Here is a 24,733-nt window from a genome sequence, read left to right on the forward strand (position 1 = left end):
GACACACAGACACACACGTACATCAGAAAAAAAAACTCTGAGGTGAACAGAAGGGGGAGGCAGTAAAAAAGAAAGAAAAGAACAAAGGCTTCTCTACTCATTCACATCGTTTATTAAAAGTGCTCTTTCATTCCTTTTTTATTTCCACTAACCCCCCCCCCCCTTTAGCATAGTGAGCAAGCAGTCCTGCCACGCTGTGAAAATCAGCAGCAGTGGATTTGAGGATTGAAGTGGAACTGTAAACACACACACAGGGCCCTTACCTGCATGGAGAACGCTCTCAGGGCTGGGATGGGCACCAGGGCAGCCATGAAGAAGGCGATCATGTTGTTGATGGAGGTCAGGGCCACGCTGGTGCCAGTCCTGCGCAGGCAGTCTCCAGTCCGCTCCTGTGGGAGGGGAGAGGTGGAGAGGAGAGGGGAGGAGAGGGGGGAGAGGAGAGGAGGAGAGTGTTAGCAGAGAGCAGCAACAGCAGCACAGCTAACAGTGCTGAGTGGAACTGGATTGCGCTCTGTGAAACTGTAGCAGGAGCTTGCCTTGAAGGGGATGTTGGAAGCAGCCTCCGTGAAGGAGTGAGCCAGCAGGAACATGTCATCCACTCCAATCCCCAAGGCCAGAAACGGAAGCACCTGACAGGGAGAACATCACACACACACACACACACACACAGAGAGAGAGAGAGAGAGACACACACACATACAGTGTTAAAAGGAGAGTACCAGAGATCAGGTATGTGGCTGCATATTTCTGACTGTGCGTATTTGAGTGTTTATGATTATGAACGTGTGTGTGTGTGTGTGTGTGTGTGTGTGTGTGTGTGTGTGTGTGCCTGTGTGGGTCAGTATTTGAGATTGTGTTTCTTACGAGTGTGGAGTGCTTACCTGTGTTGTGGCTGCATTGAAGGACAGACCCAGCAGAGAGCACAGTCCCAGCCCGGCCGCCACTGACAGAGCCACCAGCAGCACCCCGGCCAGCCCCACGGCCCCCTGGGACTTGGCACAGTCCCAACGCAGCATGGTCACGCAGGCGTAGGCCAACTATACACACACACACACACACACACACACACACACACAGAGGTGAGCCACACTCTTGAGTGGAAAGCACAAACCCTCCCACTAAATGACCGTATCACCACAAGGTCACAGGCCACCCCCCAACATATGTGACATAATTGGGCCATCCTGTAGCAGCAGCAGGCGGTTTCTCGCGCGCCTTACCATGAGCAGGTAGCCGCCGGCCACGCGGATAACACTGACGTCGGAGAAGGACTTCATGATGTCGTTGAGGGTGGTGGTGGAGAAGGCGTTCACACTGGACGAGGAGTTCTTGGGAATGCTCTGATGGGCCACCTACACAGGGTCACGCAAGCACAACTTCAGTCAGCCAACTTCAAAACGTTATTCTATATTATATATTCACAGCAAAAATATTGACCCATGTCCCAGTATTGGATTCACCGTTGTGACACAATATTATGCCACGGACAGGACCTCCTATGCATGTCCACAGGAGTGTATTTTCAGTGTAAACTCAGTGGGGCCAATGGTGCCTCACAGTGATGTAGAAAAAAACAACAACACAATTTTTTTTTTTTACATGCAATACAAACAGAGCCGCAGAACAGCAAGTCTAAGCACACCTCTATTCACCTCGTATATTTACTTTTTAACCCCATAACAAACAAACAAACAAACAAACAAACAAACAAACAAACAAGGGGACTCCGGTGGGCCACTATGACGCCTGACAGGGCAGAAATAATGAACACAGATGCCAGGGGTTGGAGGCCACCGGGATCAAATGAGATCACGTGGTCTCTCAGGCTACTCCGTCAGCGCCATGAGCACAGCATAACTTCAGCCCTGCACTTTTGTTTTTACAGTGACCCTCCCCCCCCCCCTTTCCCCTCTCTCCTTTCCTCTCTCTCTCATTCTCTCTTTATTTCTCTCTCTTCACCCTCTTCTCCCGAGCGAGCGCTGGGCATTGCTGAAGGCACCCCATGCTGCCCCTCCTCCAGTCGGCGCGCTGGGTGTCCGCTATCACAAAAACAGCTTGTTCCTATAACTGGGAGTCTGTCAGTGGCCTCCTAGGAGGACTCCGTTTACTAGGCAGCTGAGGATTGATGGAATTCAGGCAGACGTTGCGATCCACTGGCCTAAGCAAAACAAGGCACCACCAGCACCATCGCCCCCCCCCCCCCCCCCCCCCCCCCCCCCCCTCCAACACACACACACTCCCCCCTAAGCCAGTGTTTCCCTTCTCACCGTGCCCCTCCCTCATAGCAGGTAAGCTCAGGATAACACTAAAGACCTCTGGCTAACATGCCTCTTACGCTCACTCCGTAGAAAAGAAGAGAAAAAAAATAACATGCACAGTGGCTTGGATTTGGGTCAGGAGACAGAAGCTGACAGAACAGAGAGAGGGAGAGAGAACAGGAAATTACCTCAACAAACTTCCTCTGCCAGGACTCCAGGATAGCTGTGGCCTTGTCTTCATTCCAGTTGATGTCGTGGATCTCGTAGTCGTCCTTAAAGTGCTCATAAAGCTGCTTGGGGCTCATGAGGAGGAACATGGTCTGGAGAGCTTCAGCGCTGGAGGAACACCAAAGAGAACCAGGTAAATTTCACACACACACACACACACACACACACACACACACACACACAGAAGTAATACAACCTAACATGTTCCCTTTAGAGAAATCCACGAGGCGTGCTACTTTGAATCACAATGCAATGACTCTCCATAAGATGCCCACCGATGGTTGAGCACAAGCAAGTCTAATCATTTAGATGTGGTATTCATTTTTTTTATTATTAAAACAAGCACTCGAAGCACAACACGTATCGGATTTCACCCCTCTGAGAGAACCCTTTCTTTTGGACTACGTCATGTTGGTATTTGTGTCAGGGCTGTTCTAGGTCTCTTTTTACACTTTTTACCCTGTGTCTGTGTAAGTGTCGTGTTTTTTTTCATTCCACACAACAGATCCATCAGTGCTTTATGTGGCTGTCCATCATGTTTAATTGGTCTATCCTACGCTGGGGTCAGGGTAGGAAACCAATCCTGCCTCATGCAAGGCATTCCACGGATGTGTGAGGTTATTAGGGGTCCGAAGGATTCCTTGCTCACTCGTCCAGGCCTCCACTAGAGACGCCCACCCACAAGCCCCCCCCCCCTCTTGCCAAGCCCCCCTCCCTGCCCCACCATGCTCTCTCACCTCTGCAAGGCATTCTGGGTATCCTTTGCTCTGCCACCCAGGATCAGTTCCTCCTGCCAGTGCATGAACTTTTTCGAGAAACCATGGCAACCGCCCTGCAGTTCAGAGGCAATGTCGGGACTCTGGAGAGCACAGCACCATATTTCATTAGATCACCACCTTCTTGTCTCTCACTCCACTGAGCACAGTCATTTAAAAAAAGACATAATTCAATTATATATATAAATATATATATATATATATATATATATATATATATATATATATATATAAATCAATATGAGATTTTCATACCTGGCGCTGCTCCTTGTTGGGGGCGCTGTTGGGGCAGTCGGGGTCATTGGGGTTGAGGCAGGGCCTGTTCATGTAGGCGTGGCCCACCTGGGCCTTGTCAAGCATCTCCTTGAAGCCCTCCAGAGAGGTGAACTGGCTCAGCTCCTCCATCAGCTTCAGAGGGTCCAGGTTCATCCACTGGATGTCAGGCATCCCCCTGCAGCAGATCAAACCAAGACCAAACACGTTTAGCACACAGGGGTACACCAATCCCATTTTTTTTTTATTATTTTCTTCTCCTCTTGTCCAGTGCCACCTTTTTTTCCCCATCCCTCTGTCATCACCCCTTTCGTACTCCCACCCCCCCACCTCTTCCTCCTCCGGTTGCTCTTTCCCCACGTCAAGCAGCTTCTTTTGGGCTTGAGCCTCAGGCCGGCTCTCCCTGGTGGCAGGCTGCAGATGCTACATAAAGTAGCGTTTATTATCCTGTTACACGGAGGAACATAATGCGCCGGCGGGCCGTGGGCTCCTGTCTCTTAACTCTGTGCATCGAGTCATAACAATTACCCCTGGCTCTCAAACATCTTGATAAGGCCCTGGCGGGGCTGGGCTGGGCTGGGCTGGGCTGGGGCTGGGCTGGGACTGGGGGCCGGGACCCAAGGCTGGGCAGACAGGAGGGAAAGCCCAGCGCTCTCTCCCCATCTCTCCCCTCTCTCCTGCTGCTCAAGGCTGTGGCGTTCACAGGCTCCCGACTCAAAGAGACACTCTAATCCCGTGGCTTTTTTTTTTTCTTTCTTTCTGCGATGGTGCTAGAGCTAGTCCCGCCCACCCTGTGGAGCTAAATTTACAATATTCCTCCAAAGAGAAGGTAATTATGTGGCCTGTGGGATTGCAGCCTGGTGTCGGCTGACAGCCTTAGCCAGCCAAGACGACTCGGAGCACTGTACTTACGACACAAGTTCAAGGCCAGAGCTTTGTACGCAGGAAGTACCTTAAGCTCTGAGGGATTGCCAGTGTGTCGGAGAGCCTGCCACACTACACACCATTAGTCAGACCAAAAACCCTGGGAGGGAGAATGTGACCTCTGCCACAAACAAAGAGGCTGATTTGAATGACTTTGTTTACTTGTAATGGCGTGCTCTTTTTTCAATGCTTTTGCACATATAGCTAATATATCTAAGTAGTTATCAATTCATGTTCTGCTTGTGGACAGGAATGATTTAACAATTGGAGGCTAGACGAGACAGTGTTATTGAAAAGCCCCATCTTTGTATGCCACAAGCAGAAATTTAGAGGGAACACAACTTCACTGTGTTGACAGATACAACATTAAACTGAACCCTTCACTCAACTTCAAAAAGAATAATTTCCCCTGTCTGACACTCTTTCTTTCTGGACCCCATTTCCACATGAAATAATCCACATGCAAAATGACATTAACCTCAGGTTGATATACGAGCTGAAGAATGTGGGGGGCCATTTTCTATGGCCAGTACTTGAGGGTGGAGAAAGAAAAAAGAAAGAAAACAGTAAAAAAGTGTCCTCACTCTGGGCACAATCTCCCTCCAATAATTCATGAAGAGTGGCTTCAAATAAAGCTGGTCCTCTCCCATTCCCACATACCAAGCGCCTTTGCTCCTGCTTGCAAAGAGAGGCTCCTTTATCTCCTATTTTTTGCTTGAGTGAACCGGCCTAGGCCCTTTTGTTTTTCCATAGATTGCTGCTCTTTGTTCTCTCAAGTTTTTTTTCTCCTCTCTCTCTCTCCTCTCCTCTCTTTCCCCCTCTCTCTCCCTCTCTCCCTCTCTCTCACACACACACACACTCTCACTGTCACTCTCTCTCGCACAGCATTAAAAAAAATTGGTTGAACTGAAGCGGAAGCCAGAAAGGACATTAGCCTCACTGGCAACCCTTTCCTCCCTTCAAACGTGCTAGAAAAGAGAAAATAAGCTTCAGCTCTCAAAAATGTAAGAGCATTGTAAGTGTAAGTTCATCTTACTTCATTGCTTTTTAAGTAAGCACAATGACATTTTCAAGATGGAGAGGGCTAAGAAAAAAAAGAACAAAGTTTGACATCTTCCATTTATATATATCTATATATATATCTATATATATAAATATATATATACAAAATATACAATTATATAATTCTCTTGGGAAAAAATGTTCTATCTTACAAGATCAGTATTCTGGGATATATGTGTGAAAACTGTTAAGAGAGATGTTTTGGAGAAAACGCACTGTTAATTTCGGCTCTCCCCACTTTCTCTGTCTCTTTGGGCCCACTACTTGAATAATGCCCATTTTATTTGTTGGACTTACAGCCCGGAGCCCAGGCGATTACCATGAGAATGCGCAGTGTTACCCAGTGCTGACAAAGCCGGGGCCCCCTCCGGGGCCCCCTCACCGATGGACACTCACTCGTAAACTGAAAGAATGCTTACCATTGTCTGACCCAAAGACTCCCCTACCCACCCCACACTCTCGCCCACCCCTTCACCCAACCCACCCACCCAGTAGCAACCATCTCCTCCCTCCCTCCCTCTCCCACTCTCTCTCTCCCTCCCTCCCTCCCTCCCTCTCCCACTCTCTCTCTCTCTCTCTCTCTGCCCCTTTTCCATTAGGGCTTCCTCTGGCTGGGGCCCTGGGAGGAGGGGCATGGCAGAGGGGGTGTTAGCGGAGGCTCAGCGGAGTCCAGTAAAGCCCCTCACCGCTCTGATGACAGGACAAGCACAGGCGACGACTGAACCAGGCCTCTGCTTATCAACGGACTAAATGGAGCCTTTGCTCCGAGCTTAATGTTGGGAGTTTATTGCTGCCAACACTGTAGTTGGGCTGACATGACGACCCCCTTGTTACGGGAGTGTGCGAGAATCAGGGGGTCAAGTGAGCTTACGGAGCTTGGCTCAAATCCCACAGATCCCGCATTGGGGGGGGGGGGGAAACACCTGATAGAAAACAGCTATCAGATACACTGCAGTGATCAACACTGCCTTTACTGGCATCATCTCAATGCTAGCTAGCTAGATAGCTAGATAGTGGTGGTGATGGTGAGGGGGATAGGAAGCAGCACTCAAAAATGCCTTCATGTGATTGGCTGGTTAACTTACGGTAAGTAGGCTGAACCTCCTTGCATCTTGGAGCCTTCCCAGAAACAGTCCAGAGGGCTTATAATCATACACGGGAAAAGCTTGTCAATCATCTGAAGAGAAAGACATAATTGGCCATTAGTCAAACTGGCACACTGGAGCAAATGGAGAACATCGAAACGTATCCAAGGCAAGGGTCACGGGGAAAATGCCGTCTGTATTGAGCCTTGCTCTGTGAACTCTCACGGGACATGGAAATACAAAAACAATAGGCTTACCCTTTCGATCATGACATTTTCTATGATTGGAACTCCAGACTTGAAGCAGATTTTGTTTAGATCCCATGACCTAAGGAGAAATCAAATGTTTACAGTCATCAATTACAGCAAATCTCGGCTGGTTTGAGGTGATTGCCAGTGTCAACAGTCAGACAGATTCCCCATGATTCAAGAGAGGAGACTTACTTTCCGTACAGGGACACCTGGACCTTGCTGGCAGACAACGCTGCCTCCAGGTGAAGTAGCAAGGACTCCTGGGTAAGAATATTGGTTCCTTCCTGTTTAGGCGTTTGTATGAGCATCTGTGAGGTGAACACGGACTCTTCTCCTTGCTTCTCCTTCGTGTAGCGCAGTTCACGGCTCACTCGGCTTCCAGCTGCAAACACAGGGGAAGAGGAGGGGGAACGTGTTAAAAACAGACAGATGAACCCTGCATTGAGTCATTTCTCTCTGTGCCACTCATCCGTTACATTCGATGATGATTCAGAAATCTTGGTACAACTAAAAATAAAAGAGGCTCCAGGTCGACAGTAGTTATGCCAGATGAAGACGTAACTGAACCTCAGTGAAATCACACAACCTAGCCTATTTATTATGAATGAACCTGCAAAAACATACTGGATAAAGCTGTATTGGTCAAACCAGCCTTCGACAAAACCAGAGTACAACGCACTCAGCGCGAGCCAATTACACAGGACCAGAAGAAAAATAAACCAGAACAAGAACACTCCAGGGTGGTAAGAGCACAGAAACACGCACATACACACCTCCATTCACAAACATTTATGCCCCCGTGCTCGCTGGTTTTGTGGGAGCTGCTCATGTCTGGCCAAGCAGAGTGAGTCAAAAACTACTTATTGATGCCTCCTGGAAAACAGATGTGTGTCTGAGAAACTCTCTCTCTCTCTCTCTCATTCTCTCTCTCTCTCTCTCTCATTCTCTCCTTCACACTGGCCCTGGTGGCCATGGCGCAGTGGCGACACGAGCCTCGGGGTGGGCTGCCAGTCAGAGGCCTCCCTCCCAGCCGGCCCGAGCAGATCACAGCGTCTGGATCCCAGTCATGTGAGCAGCCTAACCCCAAACCATTCATTCAACCCCCACCCCCCAAGTCCATGTGCATAGGAAAATCCCAGCCAGGCGGATGGACTGGTTAGTGTCCGCAGCTTTAAAAACAGGCCTCCACCATCCCAGAACTAAGCCGTCAGGGAAAGAGCGAAAGAGAGAGAGAGAGAGAGAGAGAGAGACAGAGAGAGAGAGAGAGAGAGAGAGAGAGAGAGAGAGAGAGAAAGAGAGAAGAACAAAAGCTGCTGCTGCTGCTGCTGGTGGCGCTGGTGCTGGTGGTAGTAGCGGTGGGGCTGGCTGGGGGAAGAGAGGAGGAGAGGCAGAACAACGCTGTTCATGTGGTATGCAGAGCCCTTGGATGAAAAGCATCAAAGAGCGCAGAGGAAACTCTGGAGTCCAGCCCCCTAATTAACGGAGGCTGTGGTGAAAAGAGTGTGCAGGGTATCTGCAGGCATGCCAAGGGCACATGAAACGCACCGGCTCAGATCAGAGCAGCCCCGTCTAGCCCTCTGTGTCCCAATACATGATGACAACCCCGCAGTGGCTAGCTGGGCCCACATCTCTCTGTCTTTCTATCTCTCTCTCTCTCTCTCTCTCCCCCGCTCTCTCTCCCTCTCTTTCTATCTGTCTCACTCTTCCAAAGCCCAAAAGCCTTGCCTGACTTAATTGAGAGAGCGAGAGCGAGGGGGAGAGAGAAAGAGAGGGTCAGAGATTTTGAGAGAGCACTAGAGAGTGAAAGAGGGAGACACAGCAAGGGAGAGGGAAAACAAGCGGGGACTGTAACTGGGAGAAGAGAACTCTCTCAACCAATTTCTCTTGCCCACACAGCCAAATCACTTCAAGCCCCTTTCCTTGTACTGAGCATTGGCTAAAGCATGGCTTAGCATAACCATAAACTGTTCTGCCAGATCATACACGCAAAGTTTCGGGTGTTTCATGAAAAGTAAGCAATGACACAGATATTAAGGGGAAATGTAGTTCTCCCTGAAGCACAGTTACATGAAAAAGCTTGTAACCCACGATGTTTCACGACACATTATCGCTGCATTGCTCGTTGTATGGCAACCAGCTCCAGCTAGGGTATGTAAATACATTCCAACAGAGATCTGCGCGCAAGATTTAAGCCAAGGAAAAAAAAAAATCACACACACACACACACACACACACACACACACACACACACACACACACACACACACACACACACACACACCAACTCCATTCACAAACACGCTTTTTGTTTCACTTTTCAAACATTGCGTTCATATTTAATGCATTCAGGCATCTGCAGGGATCGAGCTTGAATCCTTGGGCCGGTAATTACAGGGGCTCCTGAAGTAAATTATAGCTATTTGTGTCTCGTTCCTCCCATCTGGACCACCCAGCTAGAGGGCCGACTGGGCTGTGGCGCTCCGTCACCCCTCCTCACAGCCACCCTCCAGATGGGAGCGCGGCTCGCCTCCCCTCGCCCCTCAGCTCGCTCTGCCGCCGCACGCTTAAAGAGACAGGCGCGCAAATACTTCACAGTGTCATACAAGAGCCAGAGCGGAAAAAAAACAAATCAGGCTGCCCATTTGTTTCAGCTGTGCTCCAATTTGACTTGCGGTAACAGGCTGAAACTTTGGGCTCAGGGCTACAAGCTCAGTTCCAGAGCCAGGAGGAGGTGGGTCAGTTTCAGTAAATGATTTACAATGATCTCAAACACATAGCCCTTGAGTGCACGTTGTTACATATTGACTAACAATAAGCAACAGCACAAGAGTATGAATTAACAATTATTGTTTAATGGTGTACTTAATGACACAAAGTCATATATATATATACGTTATCGTTATATATATATATATATATATATATGTATGTATGTTGTATATATGTAAAATGGAGCTAGAGCAGAAACGTCATTCTGAAGTTGGTAGTGGATCCTAGTCCCCTTTCCTTTTGTTTAGTTTTCACAGCTCTGGAGGTGACATCACCAGCTCAGGTCAGTCCTCGACGAGGTGGGTCCTCCTTCACATGGTGGGAGAAATGACTGTGCTCACACACCAGTCAAGACTGCACACCCAATGTGGTAAAAAAAAAAAGAACACACATCATGGCTCTCCACAAAGCTCCAGTCTCCTACATGGCTATTAAGTGAATTGGCTAAAGCTATGGCTATTACCTTACTCTCCACAGAGAGGGGCTGAAGCTGTGAAAGGCTGCTAGCCAGAGCTAGCCAGGAGGTGGGAGACAATGGAGGTTTCAGGGGGGATAGTGCTTCCCACTACTCCTCTGGGGCTCAAGTCTGTGGGGCTAAAGGCTGGGGCTGGTGTGAGAGCTTCCCCCTCACAGTGGGCAGCATGGAAAGTGACATGTAATTAACCACGGAGATGCAGCCCCCCCTGCGCCCCCGGTGTCAGCCCACCGCTGGACCCTGTCAGCTCCAATCTCACTCGTGTCCACTCCAATCTAGCCCATGACTGCTCACCACTCGCCACAGCTCCCTCTTGACCACTAGAAGGGTCAACGAGCGGGAGCGTAAATGCCCGTCATTACCGCGAACATCAGGTGGGAGCAACACGACCCCCGTGATACCGGGAAAGTCTATTTCTTTTTGGTGTCTCATTAAAGTTTCCACTACACATCACTGTATGGTGTAGAAATATCAATGAGGTCAACAGAACGGACCTGGAGCTATTTAATATATAAAACTGACTATGCTGCTCAAAGTAATTCAATCCCAGGACACACACATACACACACCCACACACATCACAGCCACACACATCACACGCATCACACACATAAACACACATGGGCTCATTCAAGGGATATTCCTAAGGGAACTGGCTAACTCGACTCAGGGTAGACCACCACACACTGATAATGGCAATCATCTGTAACGCAGCAACTGTATTTTCCCACAGCCCACCAGGGCCAATGAATCAAATCGGTTTTACCCCAATAAAGGAGTCTCCACTGACCAAGGTGGTCCAGACACTCAAGCAGCCAGGCCTTCAGCCAGGCCCACACAATGTACGCTTGAAACAGTCACAAATAAAGCTTTAGCCAGCGTTCACAAGCTAGCTCTGAATCCCAGCGCTCTATCCATTAAGCAGGGCCACCTTCAAAGTGTTGTGGTCCAGATTAGCTGGATTAGGAGGCCTCTGAAAGGACCCATGCTGACTTGGAGGAAGTCCCACAAGGAAGAGTGCTGAAAGAGACATTTTTACCTGTTTTTGCCACCCAAGCGCGACACACAAAATACAGATACACAATGCTCTGCTCGCACACAAAAAAGAGGCACGCTGGAGACATGCACACACACCAACAAACAAACCAGCATTAGTACACACACGTGCTGGCACACATAAACACACACATTGCTGTATCTATCCACCCCTCGTCCCTTTTTTCCTGCTTCAAGTACACAACTCACAAAAAGGCCACTGGACCCTTTTCTCTGTGTTTGGAACTCAAGTCATTCCCCATCATGTCTCCCTTGTGCCCGTAAAACATTTTCAAGAAGACATTATGAAAACAAGAGGGGATAGATTTGGCTGCCACGCCACACCACACAGATTTTCACAAATACATCTCCAGCTCCACTACAACTCTCAATACCCCATCCCTGTCCAGCCCAGACTATTTGAGGAGACGGACGGAAAGGCTGCTCCATCTATACCGCTCATACGGAGAGAGAGAGAGGACCGAGGGGCTCAGTGCAAGCTTCTTTTGTCTCTCCTTCTCTTGAATGTCTTTTTTAATGTTTCCTAACAAACAGGGGGGGGGGGGGGGGAGAGAAAGTTTCCCAACAAAAGCAAATGGCCCAAGACTTTCTCAGAAAGTTGGGGGGTGGTGGTGGTGGTGGTGGTGGCTGGTTTCGAACCTTAACTATAGAAACAAAGTTCATAGTAGTGTCCATACCCAAGCCCAAGTCCATTGAGTCTATTCGGATCAGTGTACCTTTGGAAGAAAATTAGGAAGAATTTATATCTGTAAACAAAATGAACGGAGGGAGGGAAATCATTGCTGAGGGTAAAAAATACTAAGCTTCAGTTACGACCTATTCAAACCTGATACTTCTGTCAGTGCTGACATAAATTTCCACTGGTGTTGGCATTTAGGCTCTTGCTATTTCCATATGTATAGCCTTCCCTGTACTAATTATGCTAATCATCCCTAGTGTTGGCTGCTGTGAAAAATGCTCACATTAGGCACTCCACTGGCTGCTAATGCAGCTTAATGTGTGGTTGAAACATACATTCATCCCATGGTGAAAGGCAAAATTTTTCCACATTGCTGGTTGCATTCAGGCTAGAAATGAATTTATTGAGCCCAGGGACCATTTCTCCCCCCACCCCAAGCACCAAGAAAATGTTTTTTCTTCCTTGGTTTAATGAAGGGGGCAAATGGTGCAGAGAGGGGAAAACTGGAGAAGTCTTTGCCGAAAAGGTGACTGGTGTCACTTTATTTAGCATGGATCAAAGAGAACCATCACTCTTGGCAGGAAATAAAAACTGCCAAAATGAAGACCTGGGAATGGTTGCTGCACAAATGTCTGGCCAGCAGCATTAAAAATAAAATAGAACAAAATCGGACTCCAAATACCGAATCGGACAGAGAAAAATATCTCATTGGACATAGTAAATGCTCATAGCTTTCAAAACAGACATTACCAAAAGTTACTAAAATGAAATGAAATTACGCAAATTATATACACATACAAAGCTACTGAGTATTTCAACAATCTCAAAGCTGCAGCACTTGGCATAGTGCAGTGATGTATGTGTTCAAGTTGGGAGTTGTGGCCCACTTGCAAGCACTGAGCACACAAGCTTAACCTTCTGAGAGAGAGGAGAGGCCTGTTGGGCTGAATATCTAGCACATGAGGCTGTTTTTGAGGAATGGAGGCTGGAGGCCTGTGCTCGACTGTGGCTGGGGGTGTGGGGTAAAAGAGGGAGGGGGGTTGAAATAAACATTTTCAACTGACCCAGGTTGACTCTGGCCTTGTTTGTTCTTTCTACTGGTGAGGTCTGAGTCTCGGCAGTTAGAGTTTATTTATGTAGCTGGGGTACTGCGGCTTGCCATTCACCTCAAATAATGCTCCATAGAGCCTGCTTTCTCTTGAAGCCGGCCCTGGACTGGACGACTGTGTATTTTCTAATGAATTATTGCATTTACCTAGCAGTTTTTGTTTAGATAACTGCTCCAAACACAGAAAAGTCCACATGTCCTCCCCTCAAAAGCTAGGGTTTGTGCAAATTCTCTGGAAGGTACCTACTGTTCTGCATGTGGAAAAGGCCATTCATACCATGTGTACATGTTCTTTTCCCCCCACTTCTCTTCAGCTGCATAGTCGCTTTATAAACCTCAGAGAGGTCTGCTACCCAGATATCCCGGCTCACTTTTTGTAATGTTTGCACAGCTTGACTGTGTGTACATGTCTGTCAAGCTCCCCAAAATCGTGTCAAGACGGATGACAAAAATTAACTTATGAGTACATACAAGTACATAAACATTTCTTTCTGTTTAGAACGTTTAAAACTCAAAATGTGCTATGAGCTTTTTTGGTGGGTCCTTCGCAATAATGACCACATAATTCAAAATAAACCACTGAGGAGGCCTCCATTACTCAAACAAGTGATCATATAACCAAGTCCCTTAAAGTCATCTATACTGCAAATATAGGCAGTTAGTTTACATAGCAATTCTTGAGCTGAGCATGGGTGTCATATTAAACCAAGATGTCTCCACTAAACTAAGGCTAAACAAAGGCCTTGAACCAAACTCTCATCATTATATCTGCTTCTGATTATTTCCTTACAGTGTCTTACACAAGATGCTACTCTACTGACCAACTTTAGATGAAAATGCAGTGGGATTTCAAAACTCTTCAGTCTATCAGCCAAGAGTAGAGGTTTATGGTGACCTTTCCTTCAACCAGAAAATAGTGGCAAAAGCTTCCACCAATAATCTCTGCCAATAGTTAACCAGTAACTGATAGTGAACTGATAAGTGAAGAGAGAGATTCTTCCCCTAAGTAATCCCTGTTTTTAGTTAGCCCTTGTCAGTTGTGTAGAACCATGCAGAAAAAGGTCCACAATGGTTATTTATATACAATCATTTAAAAATGCAAATCAGATGGACTCAACAGAGCACACACTTTCTTCACCCAGAGCGTCCGCTCGCCCGACACTTGAGTTGTGTGATTTGGGACACATTCTCAAGAAACCGCCATTCACTTCAGACCCCTTCGTTCTCTATGTGAAATGTACATCAGGAACATGGCACTCTACAGACATGGCATTAGTAAGGCACTGTTAGCGTTTACAGTTTCAGACAAGCACTGTCAGGTCTGGCCCTTCCCTCTGTACTGTTTGAGCAGGGGCAACAGTTTTCACACGTCACTTTAGAGAAAGAGGAAGCAATTAAAGTCGCCATGGTGGTCCAGTTCAACACTTCAGATGTCCATACTAGGTGGCCCGGGGTGACATCTGGGTGGGGCTGGGGGATGGGGCAAGGGGGTTGGAGCAGTTACAGCCCCGGGGTAACTGATGGGGGCATATGCTCCCAAACAAACAGCTGGGAAAGTGTCAGGCCACGATACCTTCTTTCTGCACTTCTCTCCCCTCTCAGGGGCACTTAAAGGGGAATGGACCCACTCCAGACGGGCCCACCAAGATGTGCTTGGACACACAAAAGCTACAGCCAATGTGAGGAATGCTTGGAGGAACAGCAGAGGCCCACACTGTTTAAACTGACAACAGGAAATGCACCAAGACCTGATGGTTTGGCTGATGGAGACTACTACACAACTAGAACGGTTTAATGTTATCCACAATTCTGGCCAATCCAGAATTGCCCAGATGCAGAGCACATTTTTTACCAAGTCTGGATGGCTGTTTATACAATCACACAAACACAGAGAATCTTTGTTATAGAGGAACACCCAATGGCAGACCTACACTGATCAAAATACTTTCCCCTTTTTTGAGAACCTTCTCCCTTTATGTGATCGTGTATGTGACTTTGTGTGTGTGTGTATGTGTGTGTGTGCGTGTGTGTGTGTGTGTGTGTGTGTGTGTGTGAGAACTAACCTCTCCTTGTTACCAAACCACTTACTCTCCATTCAGCCCTGAGCTGCTTTGTCAATGGGCTATTGGGGGAAACAACGCAGGCAGAAACTTTAGAAACATGGGCACAACCTCTTAAAGGCACAGCATTCCCTTTTTAGCAATTTGGCAATTCACTACAAAAACTCCACAGTACATGTCTGCTTTACATTAACACACAGATTCATCTGACAACACCCTTCTCTCAGTAAGCCTAACCCTAAGCACACAGGCTGCACGGACAAGATGGCAAACAAAATCACAAAACAATGTTAAAATACAAAATGCAATATGGAGTAACCTGACCATAACCACAGTGGCTTGTGAGCTAACTAACTAAACTAAAAAAAAAAAAAAAGTATTCAAAATAAATTGTCAACACAACACACAAACTCAAATACTGAGACCAAAGGCGACCAAGATCCAGTGCAACTCACACTACCCCAACCTTGCATGAAAATGAATCAACCAAAACACAATGCTGTGGAATTAAGAGAGAAAAAAATGCACGCCCTGTTTACACTACAACTGCTGTGACTCTTTTTAGTATGTGTGGAGCAGGTGGGTAAACTTCAGCTGCATTCATTTATTATTATTTTTTTCGGAGGGGAGAGAGAAGGAAAAGGGGGTGCCTTTATTGTTGAATGGAATCCAAGAATAGTTAGGGACCACACAGGGAGCCGAAGGGGGGAGGGGCAGTGGCTCAAAGATGGCTAACGATTCACACAGCCCATCTGCTCTGGGGCTCAGGAGAGCGGCGAAAGCCGAGGGGGCTTAGGAGGAATTTGGCAGTGTGAAAACCAAATAAAGCTGCCCGAATGTGCGCAGATAAGCAAGGCACATAAAAAAGGGCATCTAATAAATAAATAAATAGAATAACACAAAAGAGCCCCCACCACTAACAACACATACTGATAGCGGGGAAAGGAGCAAGCGAAGGGCCTGCTTGTGCCTAGGAAAATAATGCTAGCAATGCGTGACAGAAGATATGGAATGCCTCAACTGAAGGTCTATGTCTTCCCAAAAGCAGAGAGATACACCTTCAAGAAAACCCAAGAGCCCAAGTACAGCACAACAATGTCCTGCCACTCGTTCAGTTCTGCCAATTTGGAGCAAAATGTGTCAACACAAAAGAGAGAGGGAAGAAGCACTGTGGAAAGCTTTTGAACTGGTTTTGATCACAAGCAAAACTGTCAAAGATTCGTTTCCTGACTAATGACAGTGTCCAACTCAGTCCGCCTCAGCCTTAACTCAGCACACAGCAGTCCGCTCTGGGTAATGTACACACACACAGAAACACACACTCACACTCACACACACACACACTGAACCCAAGAACAAACCAAAAGCTGAAAGCTTGAACTCACCTTCCACCCATAGCTGCTCGATGTCCGTTTCGATGGCAGCGACCCGCAAACCCACAGAAAAGGCACCGAACACAAGCAGTCCAATGAAAAGGACTTTTCCACAATGTCGCTGGATGTGACAGCCCAGAGTAAAGAGGAGGGCCTGGAATCTCGCCCGAATCCAAAGCGGCGCTTTCTGCCCCACAGCCTTCCCCTGAGATGCGTCAAGGAGAGAGGGAAGAGAGACACGTTTGTTAATAAATACACTGGCGTTGCTGGAAATCATTGTTGCCATGCCTGGACTAGAGCTGCACTACATGGCAATGGCAGACGTAACCTACAGCAAACTCAAGTTTTCAGAGCAAAGTTTGACGTGTTCATTCAAGAGGTCTCACCTACTGTGTCTAGTTGTGTACGATAACACTGAGCATAAAATGTCTACCCATGAGTTTTGTTCATCCAAATATGGCTTGTGTTGTTTCATCTCAAAGGACAATAGACAGCCTTGTTACACTGAAGCAACATGACATCTCATATATGTACCAGGCCAGCAAACTGCATGTGGGCCATCCCTGCCATGACCCCAATTCACCAAAGTTAAGCTCTATCTGGCAAACAGTTTTATGTAGTTTTAAGACATAATGATGTAGAAAACCAGTTCTGAGAGAGGGTATTTGACTGTTGACTTAATAGATTAAAAGCAGCGATTGAAGGCTATTCACTGAGTATTAGGCTAGATTGGGGTTTCCCAAAAGGCCAACAGTGACATATGACTACACTGGTCAGAAATCCCTGAAGTGTACGTACTGAATAGCCTTATGGCAATTCACACATCATCACCAACTAATTTAGACCAAACACATCACATACTAGTTGTTGGAAGCCTTGCATACACTGTAGAGCCAGCAGAATAAATGCAAAACTCTGGTAAGGTTTAAAAAATGGTGGGCCTACTACTTTCAACCAATTATATTACCTTGATAACACATACTCTACACAAAATAGTTATTCAATAGATGATTTGGCCTGATTGCATTTAAAAGTCTAGAAATAGTTACACACAATGAAAACTGTGTGAATCAACATTTGACCAGAAATCATATCAACAAAAAGAACCAATCTGAAGGTCCTATGTTATAGGCAAAAAATGAATATGTAATAGACCTGACTGTGAACTATTAGTTTACAATGACAGTAAGTTGAAACCAAAAATAAAGAAGACTCTTGCTTCTGTTTTAAAACATATGAATGAATCATCATTTAAAGTTATCGAATAGACTCCTCCTAGACAATGAGCCTGCTCCAGCAACTGGACATGTTTTGGTTTCACTCATCTGAGTTTTGACACATAACCAAGCGGTTCATGTGATTCAGTGATGCTTTGTCAGATAAAACTTAGTCATTGAATTCCTCTGAAAGACCTACCGCATTTTCATATAAACACAGTAACAATGTTACGCGATCTGTTTCTATAGTTAACATTGTAGAGTAGCGAATAACAAACAGTAGTTGTAAATAGCCTACAGCTGCTAGAATGTTGTGAAATAATGCACGCATTTAACCTGCAATCCAAAACGAAAATGAATGGAGACACGTATTTTCATTCATGAAATTATCAGCACTCATCGACTTCAAGCCTGCTCATCCCAGTAACTCTAAATGAGAAGCCTTAATAACGCACATAACATGTAGGACTATACATGGGCTAGTGCACATGTAGCTTACGTTAGGTTGAAATCCTAGTTGTTTGTCCTATGCCGCTTTAGCAGCAAATAGCCGTGCTGAAAACGAGACTTAAAACTTTCGCCGCGAGTAAGGAACTTAGACAACAAAGCGATGGTGACTGAAATAGTAACATAGAAGCCCCAAATGAAAAGATGTGTCACCTTAGAAATCTGTTTTAACGCGAATGCGGCGTGGCAGTAACTAGGTCTTCGGAGGTCTGAGCTCACAGCCGGCGGGGAACGCGTATAACTGGGGGGTAAATCTCCAAAAACACCGGCCCCGGGGACTCTGGGATCCGAGGCCATAGTCCAAATGAGAAAACGGAGCACAGAAAAAAGTTAAAGAAAAACGTTTTGAGTTCAACAGACGCGATAGTAATCCAATATAAAAAATAAGCGCATCCACAGGGCAAAAGTTAGAATATTCACTGGTCTTTCCTTGAGTCAAAGTCTTGCAACTCCATCCCAACATTATGTGCCCGAATCCGTATAAATCCTTCGGTCTTCATCCGTGCCGATAGCTTATAAAACAACGTTTTAAACCAGAGGAAAGTCGCGAGCAGATTTCTTAGTCTGCTTCTGATCCTGTAGCAGTAACATTTGGAGAAGGTAGCCCCTTTACAAATCCTGAAAAGGGTGGTTTGATGGAAAAGTGCTCTGGTTCTCATTGGCCGAGGAAGAGGCAAATTACTTTGCAAACATCTCCTATTATTAGCTGCTAAGCAACAGCTCACCAAAGTGGAGAGAGAGGGAGACCACCCAGGCAGCCCTTCAAATCATCGGAGGGAGGGGGAGTGCAAGGGGGCGTCAGAGAGAGGAACTCTTTCAATAAACTCAGCACACTGCAACCCTGCTCTGCACGTTTCCAATTGCATGAACTCGCATTTTAAGACGGTATCACAGAACATATCTGTTGATGCCAACCAGAGGCACAATTTGTGTGATATTTTGCGTATGATATGCACTGTGCAAGTAATTTTTGTTTTGAATTCCCTGTCACTTTTGACTTGAAACGGGAACAGAATAAATGGAAAATCCATGTGCGCCCGTGCGCTCAGGGTTGTAGGCTAATGTAGGCTACCATATTCTATTACCCTAGACTACTTCCACACAACTGCACAGTTCTCTAAAACTCTATTCATTCACAAACCTATATGTTTGTGAACGTTATTAGCTAGCATTTAGATATTCGTGATTGTCTAACATAATTTTCTGAACAACTATAGAGTAAGCTACATTTGGTTTAACTAAAACAGCTATTAAATAACGTCATCACCTTTACACGTCTGATCTAATATTTCAGACCAGAATTAAACTCTCAAGGTGAAATTCTGAAACCAACCAATAGGGTGATGCTTGCGTCAAATGGTGGTGATAGCTCCCCTATGTAACAGTTTGATAACCAGAAGATCTATTTTCACCGTTTATGATCCACCCATGTGGTCTCTCCGTCTGGTATGTCTTTCCTATTTAAAAGATTAAACCAGAAACTTTAAAATACAGACACTGAATAATAAATAGGCTACTTTGCGAACTTCAAATAAATGTCTGCAAATCCTTGTTAAAATCCAGAATAACTGCTATTTTCACAGCAGATGTACACATACTCTGTATACAACTGTATAATGTTCATTATAAAGGAAGGGTCATCTTTATTGAAATAGTTGATGCTACATCACTTGAAAGATTTTGGATTCACTGCCTCCTTTTTTATGTTACGTAAAAGATCCACATTTTGAAAAGGTCACTGTTTGATATATAGCATTTTCAGGACATATTCTATATACCAAAATTATTAGACCTTCCTAAGACACACACAAACACAGTCATACACACGGGCACAGCCTGTATTCATTCACAATTGTGCCCTTGACCCAAGGGTCCAGTTGAGTGCCCACAGCAAATTTGCACAGGACTGAGCCAGTCTCTCATGTGCCCACATTAATATTGGCTGATGGGGCATCTCGCAGCTGGCTGACTTCAGATCAGACCCGGCCCTGATCTGGCGCAGATCCAGTTTCTCAAATTTGTTTAATTCGATGAGGGAAAAGGCAGCTGGAAATGGGAGCTGATGTGGAATGTGAGGAATTACTCTGTGCGGTAGGGGGCCCCTTTAAGCCTAACAAACTGAGGGAGGTCCGGGCCAAGGTCTAGAGGCCTTGGATAAATAAACCAGGGAGATGACCATGCGCTGTCCAGAAATCTGCCATCACACGGCCCCCAAACATAAACGGCCCCGGCCCATCCTGGTGCATGTGTGTGCGCGCAATTGCAAAACTACGGAACAGCTCTCTCGCTCACCCATCACGCAACAGCTGAACGGCTTAGCAAGCAACTGGGTGTTTATTTATCATAAACCTGCAGTCTTGCATTTATTTGTGAAATGGTTGGTAGAGCCGGGCATGGATAGGCTCTCTATTGTTGCAAATGTGCTTGGGGACAACATGGCAAAGCAAAAGAAAAAGGCCAAGTGGGCTTAAAAAAATAATGATCATAAAAGTTTTCATGTAATCCTACATTAAAAACCAATGTTTCACACCAATATTTCTCTTGTTTCTCATGTACACTATCTAAAGCTTACTGTGTGGTCTATTTAGACAAAGAGGGACTTTTTGTGATACAATTCTCTGGTCACATACGACTGCGTATCCCTTGACACTGTGGTGTTATAAGCCCTCAATTCACACTGGAACATCGAACAAGGATATGCAAGGGCACATCCACAGTGGCGTTTTTAAGTCAGTGTTGCAAATATTTACAGACAGCATGCTTTTCACCAACATCAAAAGAATCAATTGAAAATATGCAAACATCGATTATTGTGCGCATATGGTGCAGACTACACGAATTGAAGCCAACTTAAATTGGAACAAGTCTCAGAATAAGAGATGTAACTGTTATCCTTTGTGGGGAACATTAAGTGTGTTGTACCAAGATGCACAAAGGCCTACATTTCTAGCCATTTGCCATAGAAATGTACGATAACCCAAAGGAAGCCGATGTTCTTTTATTGAATGGGCTCTGGCTGACCATGCTGCTGTACAAAAAGGCCTGGGGAGACTCCACCTTGAAGCCAACATTCAGGACTTGTTTGGTGAATGTTTACAAAGCTTAAAATATTCTTAGCCCCCAAAGTGCTTTGTAACAGAATGATGTGTACATACAGGCATTGTGAGGCTCCGTCAGTCCCAAAAGGAGAGGGGTCTGCCACCCACAGCCACAGATAAGTTTAATTATGATAATGTATTTTTCGCCCCCTTTGTCATCATAATGAATGGTTCCCCTAAAAAAGTTTTCTTTTTCTTTCCAGGCGTCTTTGTTTGTGATTCTTTAACTGAGGTATTGTTCAACCCAAACTGGCAGGTGGCATTAAAAAAAAAAAAAACAGACCTTTGTTTTCCCGCCACACCACCAGCAACTTACATATTTATTGACTTATTTATTTGTTTCTTTATTGATGGCTCTGTGATCCATTTGTAAGTGTGTTGTCCTGACGGTAAATACGTTGGAGCATGTGTTGGGTCTCTAAATGGGGACTATGCAGGTATTGCATATACAGATCATATGTACAATTCTAGAAAAGCTACACTTTTCGCACAGCATTAACTTTACACACAAAAATCATGGCAAAGGCCAGTAAACACAGACTGAAAAAAACATGAAAACACTGTCAAAATAAGTCACCTTAGCAGGGAGAACATAATTTCATAAGCACCATGAGCTCCAGTATGAATCTAATCCGCATCAACTGGGACACTCACTTCTACCCACACATACCACTAGAATCAGCTCTGCTGGAGCCATATCCTGTTAAGACATCAAGTTACATGATTTTAATATGAAATTATATAAAAATCAAAGAATAGGAGAATTACAGATGTGATGAGATTTCCTAGATGTGGTGCAAGAAGCTTTTATCTGTTTATCATATTCTTGGTCCTTATTCACATATGAATCAACGTGACAAGTAAAAGTGACAAGAGGATGTATAACAAACTAACAAACTGAGTTTTGTTAAAGCGACATAAATTACATATCAATTACATTACAATTACAACTTATATGTCATTACAACTAAAGGAGTATGCTGATGATCATCCAAAGCTATGCAGGGGCAAAACCTGAGGGGGTGAAAGCACACTAGGTGACTGCTGTTGTTTAGGAATTGTTTCACAAGTCATTAGACTGCCCAGGACACACAGCCTCAATGCCGCCATTGTTCTGAGGTGGTAAGAAAGTACTAATTCTGTGATGTGTGTCTTGAAAGTGGGCGTGAAGGCATGGGAGGGTTGCAGTGTCTTAAACGTGGGTGAAAAAGAGAGGAAATTCATTTGTGCCTCAAGAACACAGAAGACAAATTGAGGAAGTGTTCTGGTAATGTGTAGGGGTCACCAGCAACCATGCAGGTTTTTTTCTGTGGGGGGTGCCACTTGGGTGGCCTAGCCAGTCTTTCGCCATCCACCGCGATTAGCCCTGCGGACAACCCCCCAACCAGCACACACTCGCCACCCTCCTCCCAACCCCCGCCAAACACACACACACACACACCCACCCACACACACACACACACACTGAAGGCAGTGCCCAATCCTTGTGCTCTGATCATTGATTCTTCTCCCTCTCTGCCTATCGTTTGGTCAGTCCGGATGAAACCCCACCCCCACTTTCTTGGCTTGATAGCTGGGAGGCTGGTGGCAGAAATGTGTGGATGAGCTCCAGGGCCGTATTTATATCCACGTCTCGGCTGATTTATGACACCCAAGGCCTTCACAAGTACCACTGCACTTACACTACTTACTGTAACTGCCACTCACCAGCATTTAACCACCAGGTCATAAACATTAGCATCTTCATTTGGAAGAGGGCGCACTCAAGAGCTCCCTTTAGAGGAGAGCCGTGCAGGCTGAGCACTAGGCATGCAAGCGGGGCTGGTGGAACTAGTCGCAGGCAGGGTTTCAAAACAAAACCCACATCAGAAGTCAGCGGCAGTGGGATGCATTACTGTCATTCCCACAGGCTTTCTTTTTCTCTTTGAAAAAAAGGGGGGAAAAAAAACACCAGAAAATGTAATGGAGGAATTAGACGTATTTGGTTTGATGCCAGCATCGATGATGTTAGGAAGGTGTTCAGACAACTTGGGATGTTGGAGAGCCGTTAATGCTGCGTGCCAGAGTAGTCTGTCTCGCACTAACAAACAGGCCATGCTTCCCCCCCCTCCCCCCCTGGAAGCAACCCAGAGACAGGCGAGCAAGGCCTGATATATGATCTGTCGGCTGACATCTGATCTCCAGCTCTGGAAAACACAAGCATCTGTCACATTTGGCTGAGAGGGGTGGGGACCGACACAGAACACAGTCCAGGAGAGAGCGTGCACACACACACACACACACACACACACACACACGACCAGAAGGACGGGGCCTACGGTGAGGCGTCTTTGTCTAAATATACAGACCTTGGGGAGAGCACTCCCACCTGGGCCTGACCTGGCACTTTGTGTGGAGCCACCGTTGTCGGGTGGGGTCGTTGAGTGGCGTCCAATCAGATAGCGGCGAGTTAACGTGTGAATTAAATTAAGTCCACCTCGCGTTTAAGGGGGGGAACCCAGGGCAGAACTCGAAAAGAGAGAAGAGACGATACGAGACGTTTCACAGTTCACATTCCTCCCCCAAAAAGAGCTCCCTCTAATTTGCTGCTCTGACTGATATAAAAGTTGTCAAAACACGAGTCTGTTCACAGAGGAAACTTGGGAGAAAAAAATCTTTCCTACACTAAAGATTGAGCTGAAGGCGTTTTTTTTTCTCGAGAGCACTGTGTGGCTTTAATAATTTCTTACTCTGGCCTGGATGGAAATGGTCCCATCCAGTGGGAGGTTAGATAAACCTGGAATAAACACATGTTCCTAGAAGGGAAATAGAGAAAAGGAAAAGAACTAAGGAGGGAAAGGGTTTCATTAGTGATTATAGTGAGTGATTAACAACTGACTCAAACACACCAAAATTACAATACTTGGTCGAAGAGACAAGGATCTTCTGACAATTACACCAATTAACCTAAACGACTCCAGTTGGCCACAGACACAACAAGACGCAGAGCATGTAAATCATACTATGAGGCCAAAGCATCTTCCTCGAGGCCTCGTCATCCTTAATGACCAAGGATCTTCAGACCTGTAATTTAAGAGATGCGTTGCCGATGGAATGCCATAAATCTCTGATGGCTTAAAGAACGAAAGAGTGTTTGTGTGTGTGTGTGAAGGACAGAAAGAGAGAAAACTAGTGAGAGAGAGAGACAGGAGAGAGAGAGAGAGAGAGAGGCAGAGCAAATAAGAAGGGCTGTATTCTGGCATTTTGTAAAAGGAAGAGCCTGAGCGGGAGGGAGGGAGGGAGGGAGGGCTGTAACTCGTTGGGATCTCGCTGGGTGGTCCATCCCTCCATTTTCTTTCTCCCCCCCCTCTTCCCCTCCTTGTGTACAAATAAACTCAACCCCATTGTGGTTATCTGTTCGTTTTAGCATCGGGACACGCACAGACTCACTCACTCACTCACTCACGGTGGTCATGAGAAGGGGGTCCTGGAGGTCCCGCCAAACAAATAGCACATCCACAGAGCCGTCTTCACAGCCAAGCGTCTCAGCTGAAT

General features: G+C 46.1%; 1 protein-coding gene across 1 annotated transcript in view; it reads right to left on the reverse strand.

The window, feature by feature from the left end:
- The window catches only part of ptch2 (patched 2), a 32,712-nt gene extending 13,858 nt beyond the window's left edge, over positions 1-18,854 (reverse strand). The window contains exons 1-12 of the mRNA XM_012825710.3: positions 18,255-18,854; positions 16,390-16,582; positions 7,050-7,239; positions 6,864-6,933; positions 6,607-6,698; positions 3,518-3,713; positions 3,224-3,345; positions 2,447-2,594; positions 1,221-1,352; positions 882-1,037; positions 537-629; positions 264-389 (exon numbers count right to left, since the gene is read on the reverse strand). Of these exons, the coding sequence (XP_012681164.1) occupies positions 264-389; positions 537-629; positions 882-1,037; positions 1,221-1,352; positions 2,447-2,594; positions 3,224-3,345; positions 3,518-3,713; positions 6,607-6,698; positions 6,864-6,933; positions 7,050-7,239; positions 16,390-16,582; positions 18,255-18,398 (1,662 nt within the window). The 5' untranslated portion in view covers positions 18,399-18,854. The remainder of the gene's footprint in view (positions 1-263; positions 390-536; positions 630-881; positions 1,038-1,220; positions 1,353-2,446; positions 2,595-3,223; positions 3,346-3,517; positions 3,714-6,606; positions 6,699-6,863; positions 6,934-7,049; positions 7,240-16,389; positions 16,583-18,254) is intronic.
- Between the last annotated feature and the right edge of the window lie 5,879 nt (positions 18,855-24,733).

This window comes from Clupea harengus, chromosome 25 (genome assembly GCF_900700415.2).
Source record: "Clupea harengus chromosome 25, Ch_v2.0.2, whole genome shotgun sequence".
Taxonomy (NCBI): Eukaryota; Metazoa; Chordata; class Actinopteri; order Clupeiformes; family Clupeidae; genus Clupea; species Clupea harengus.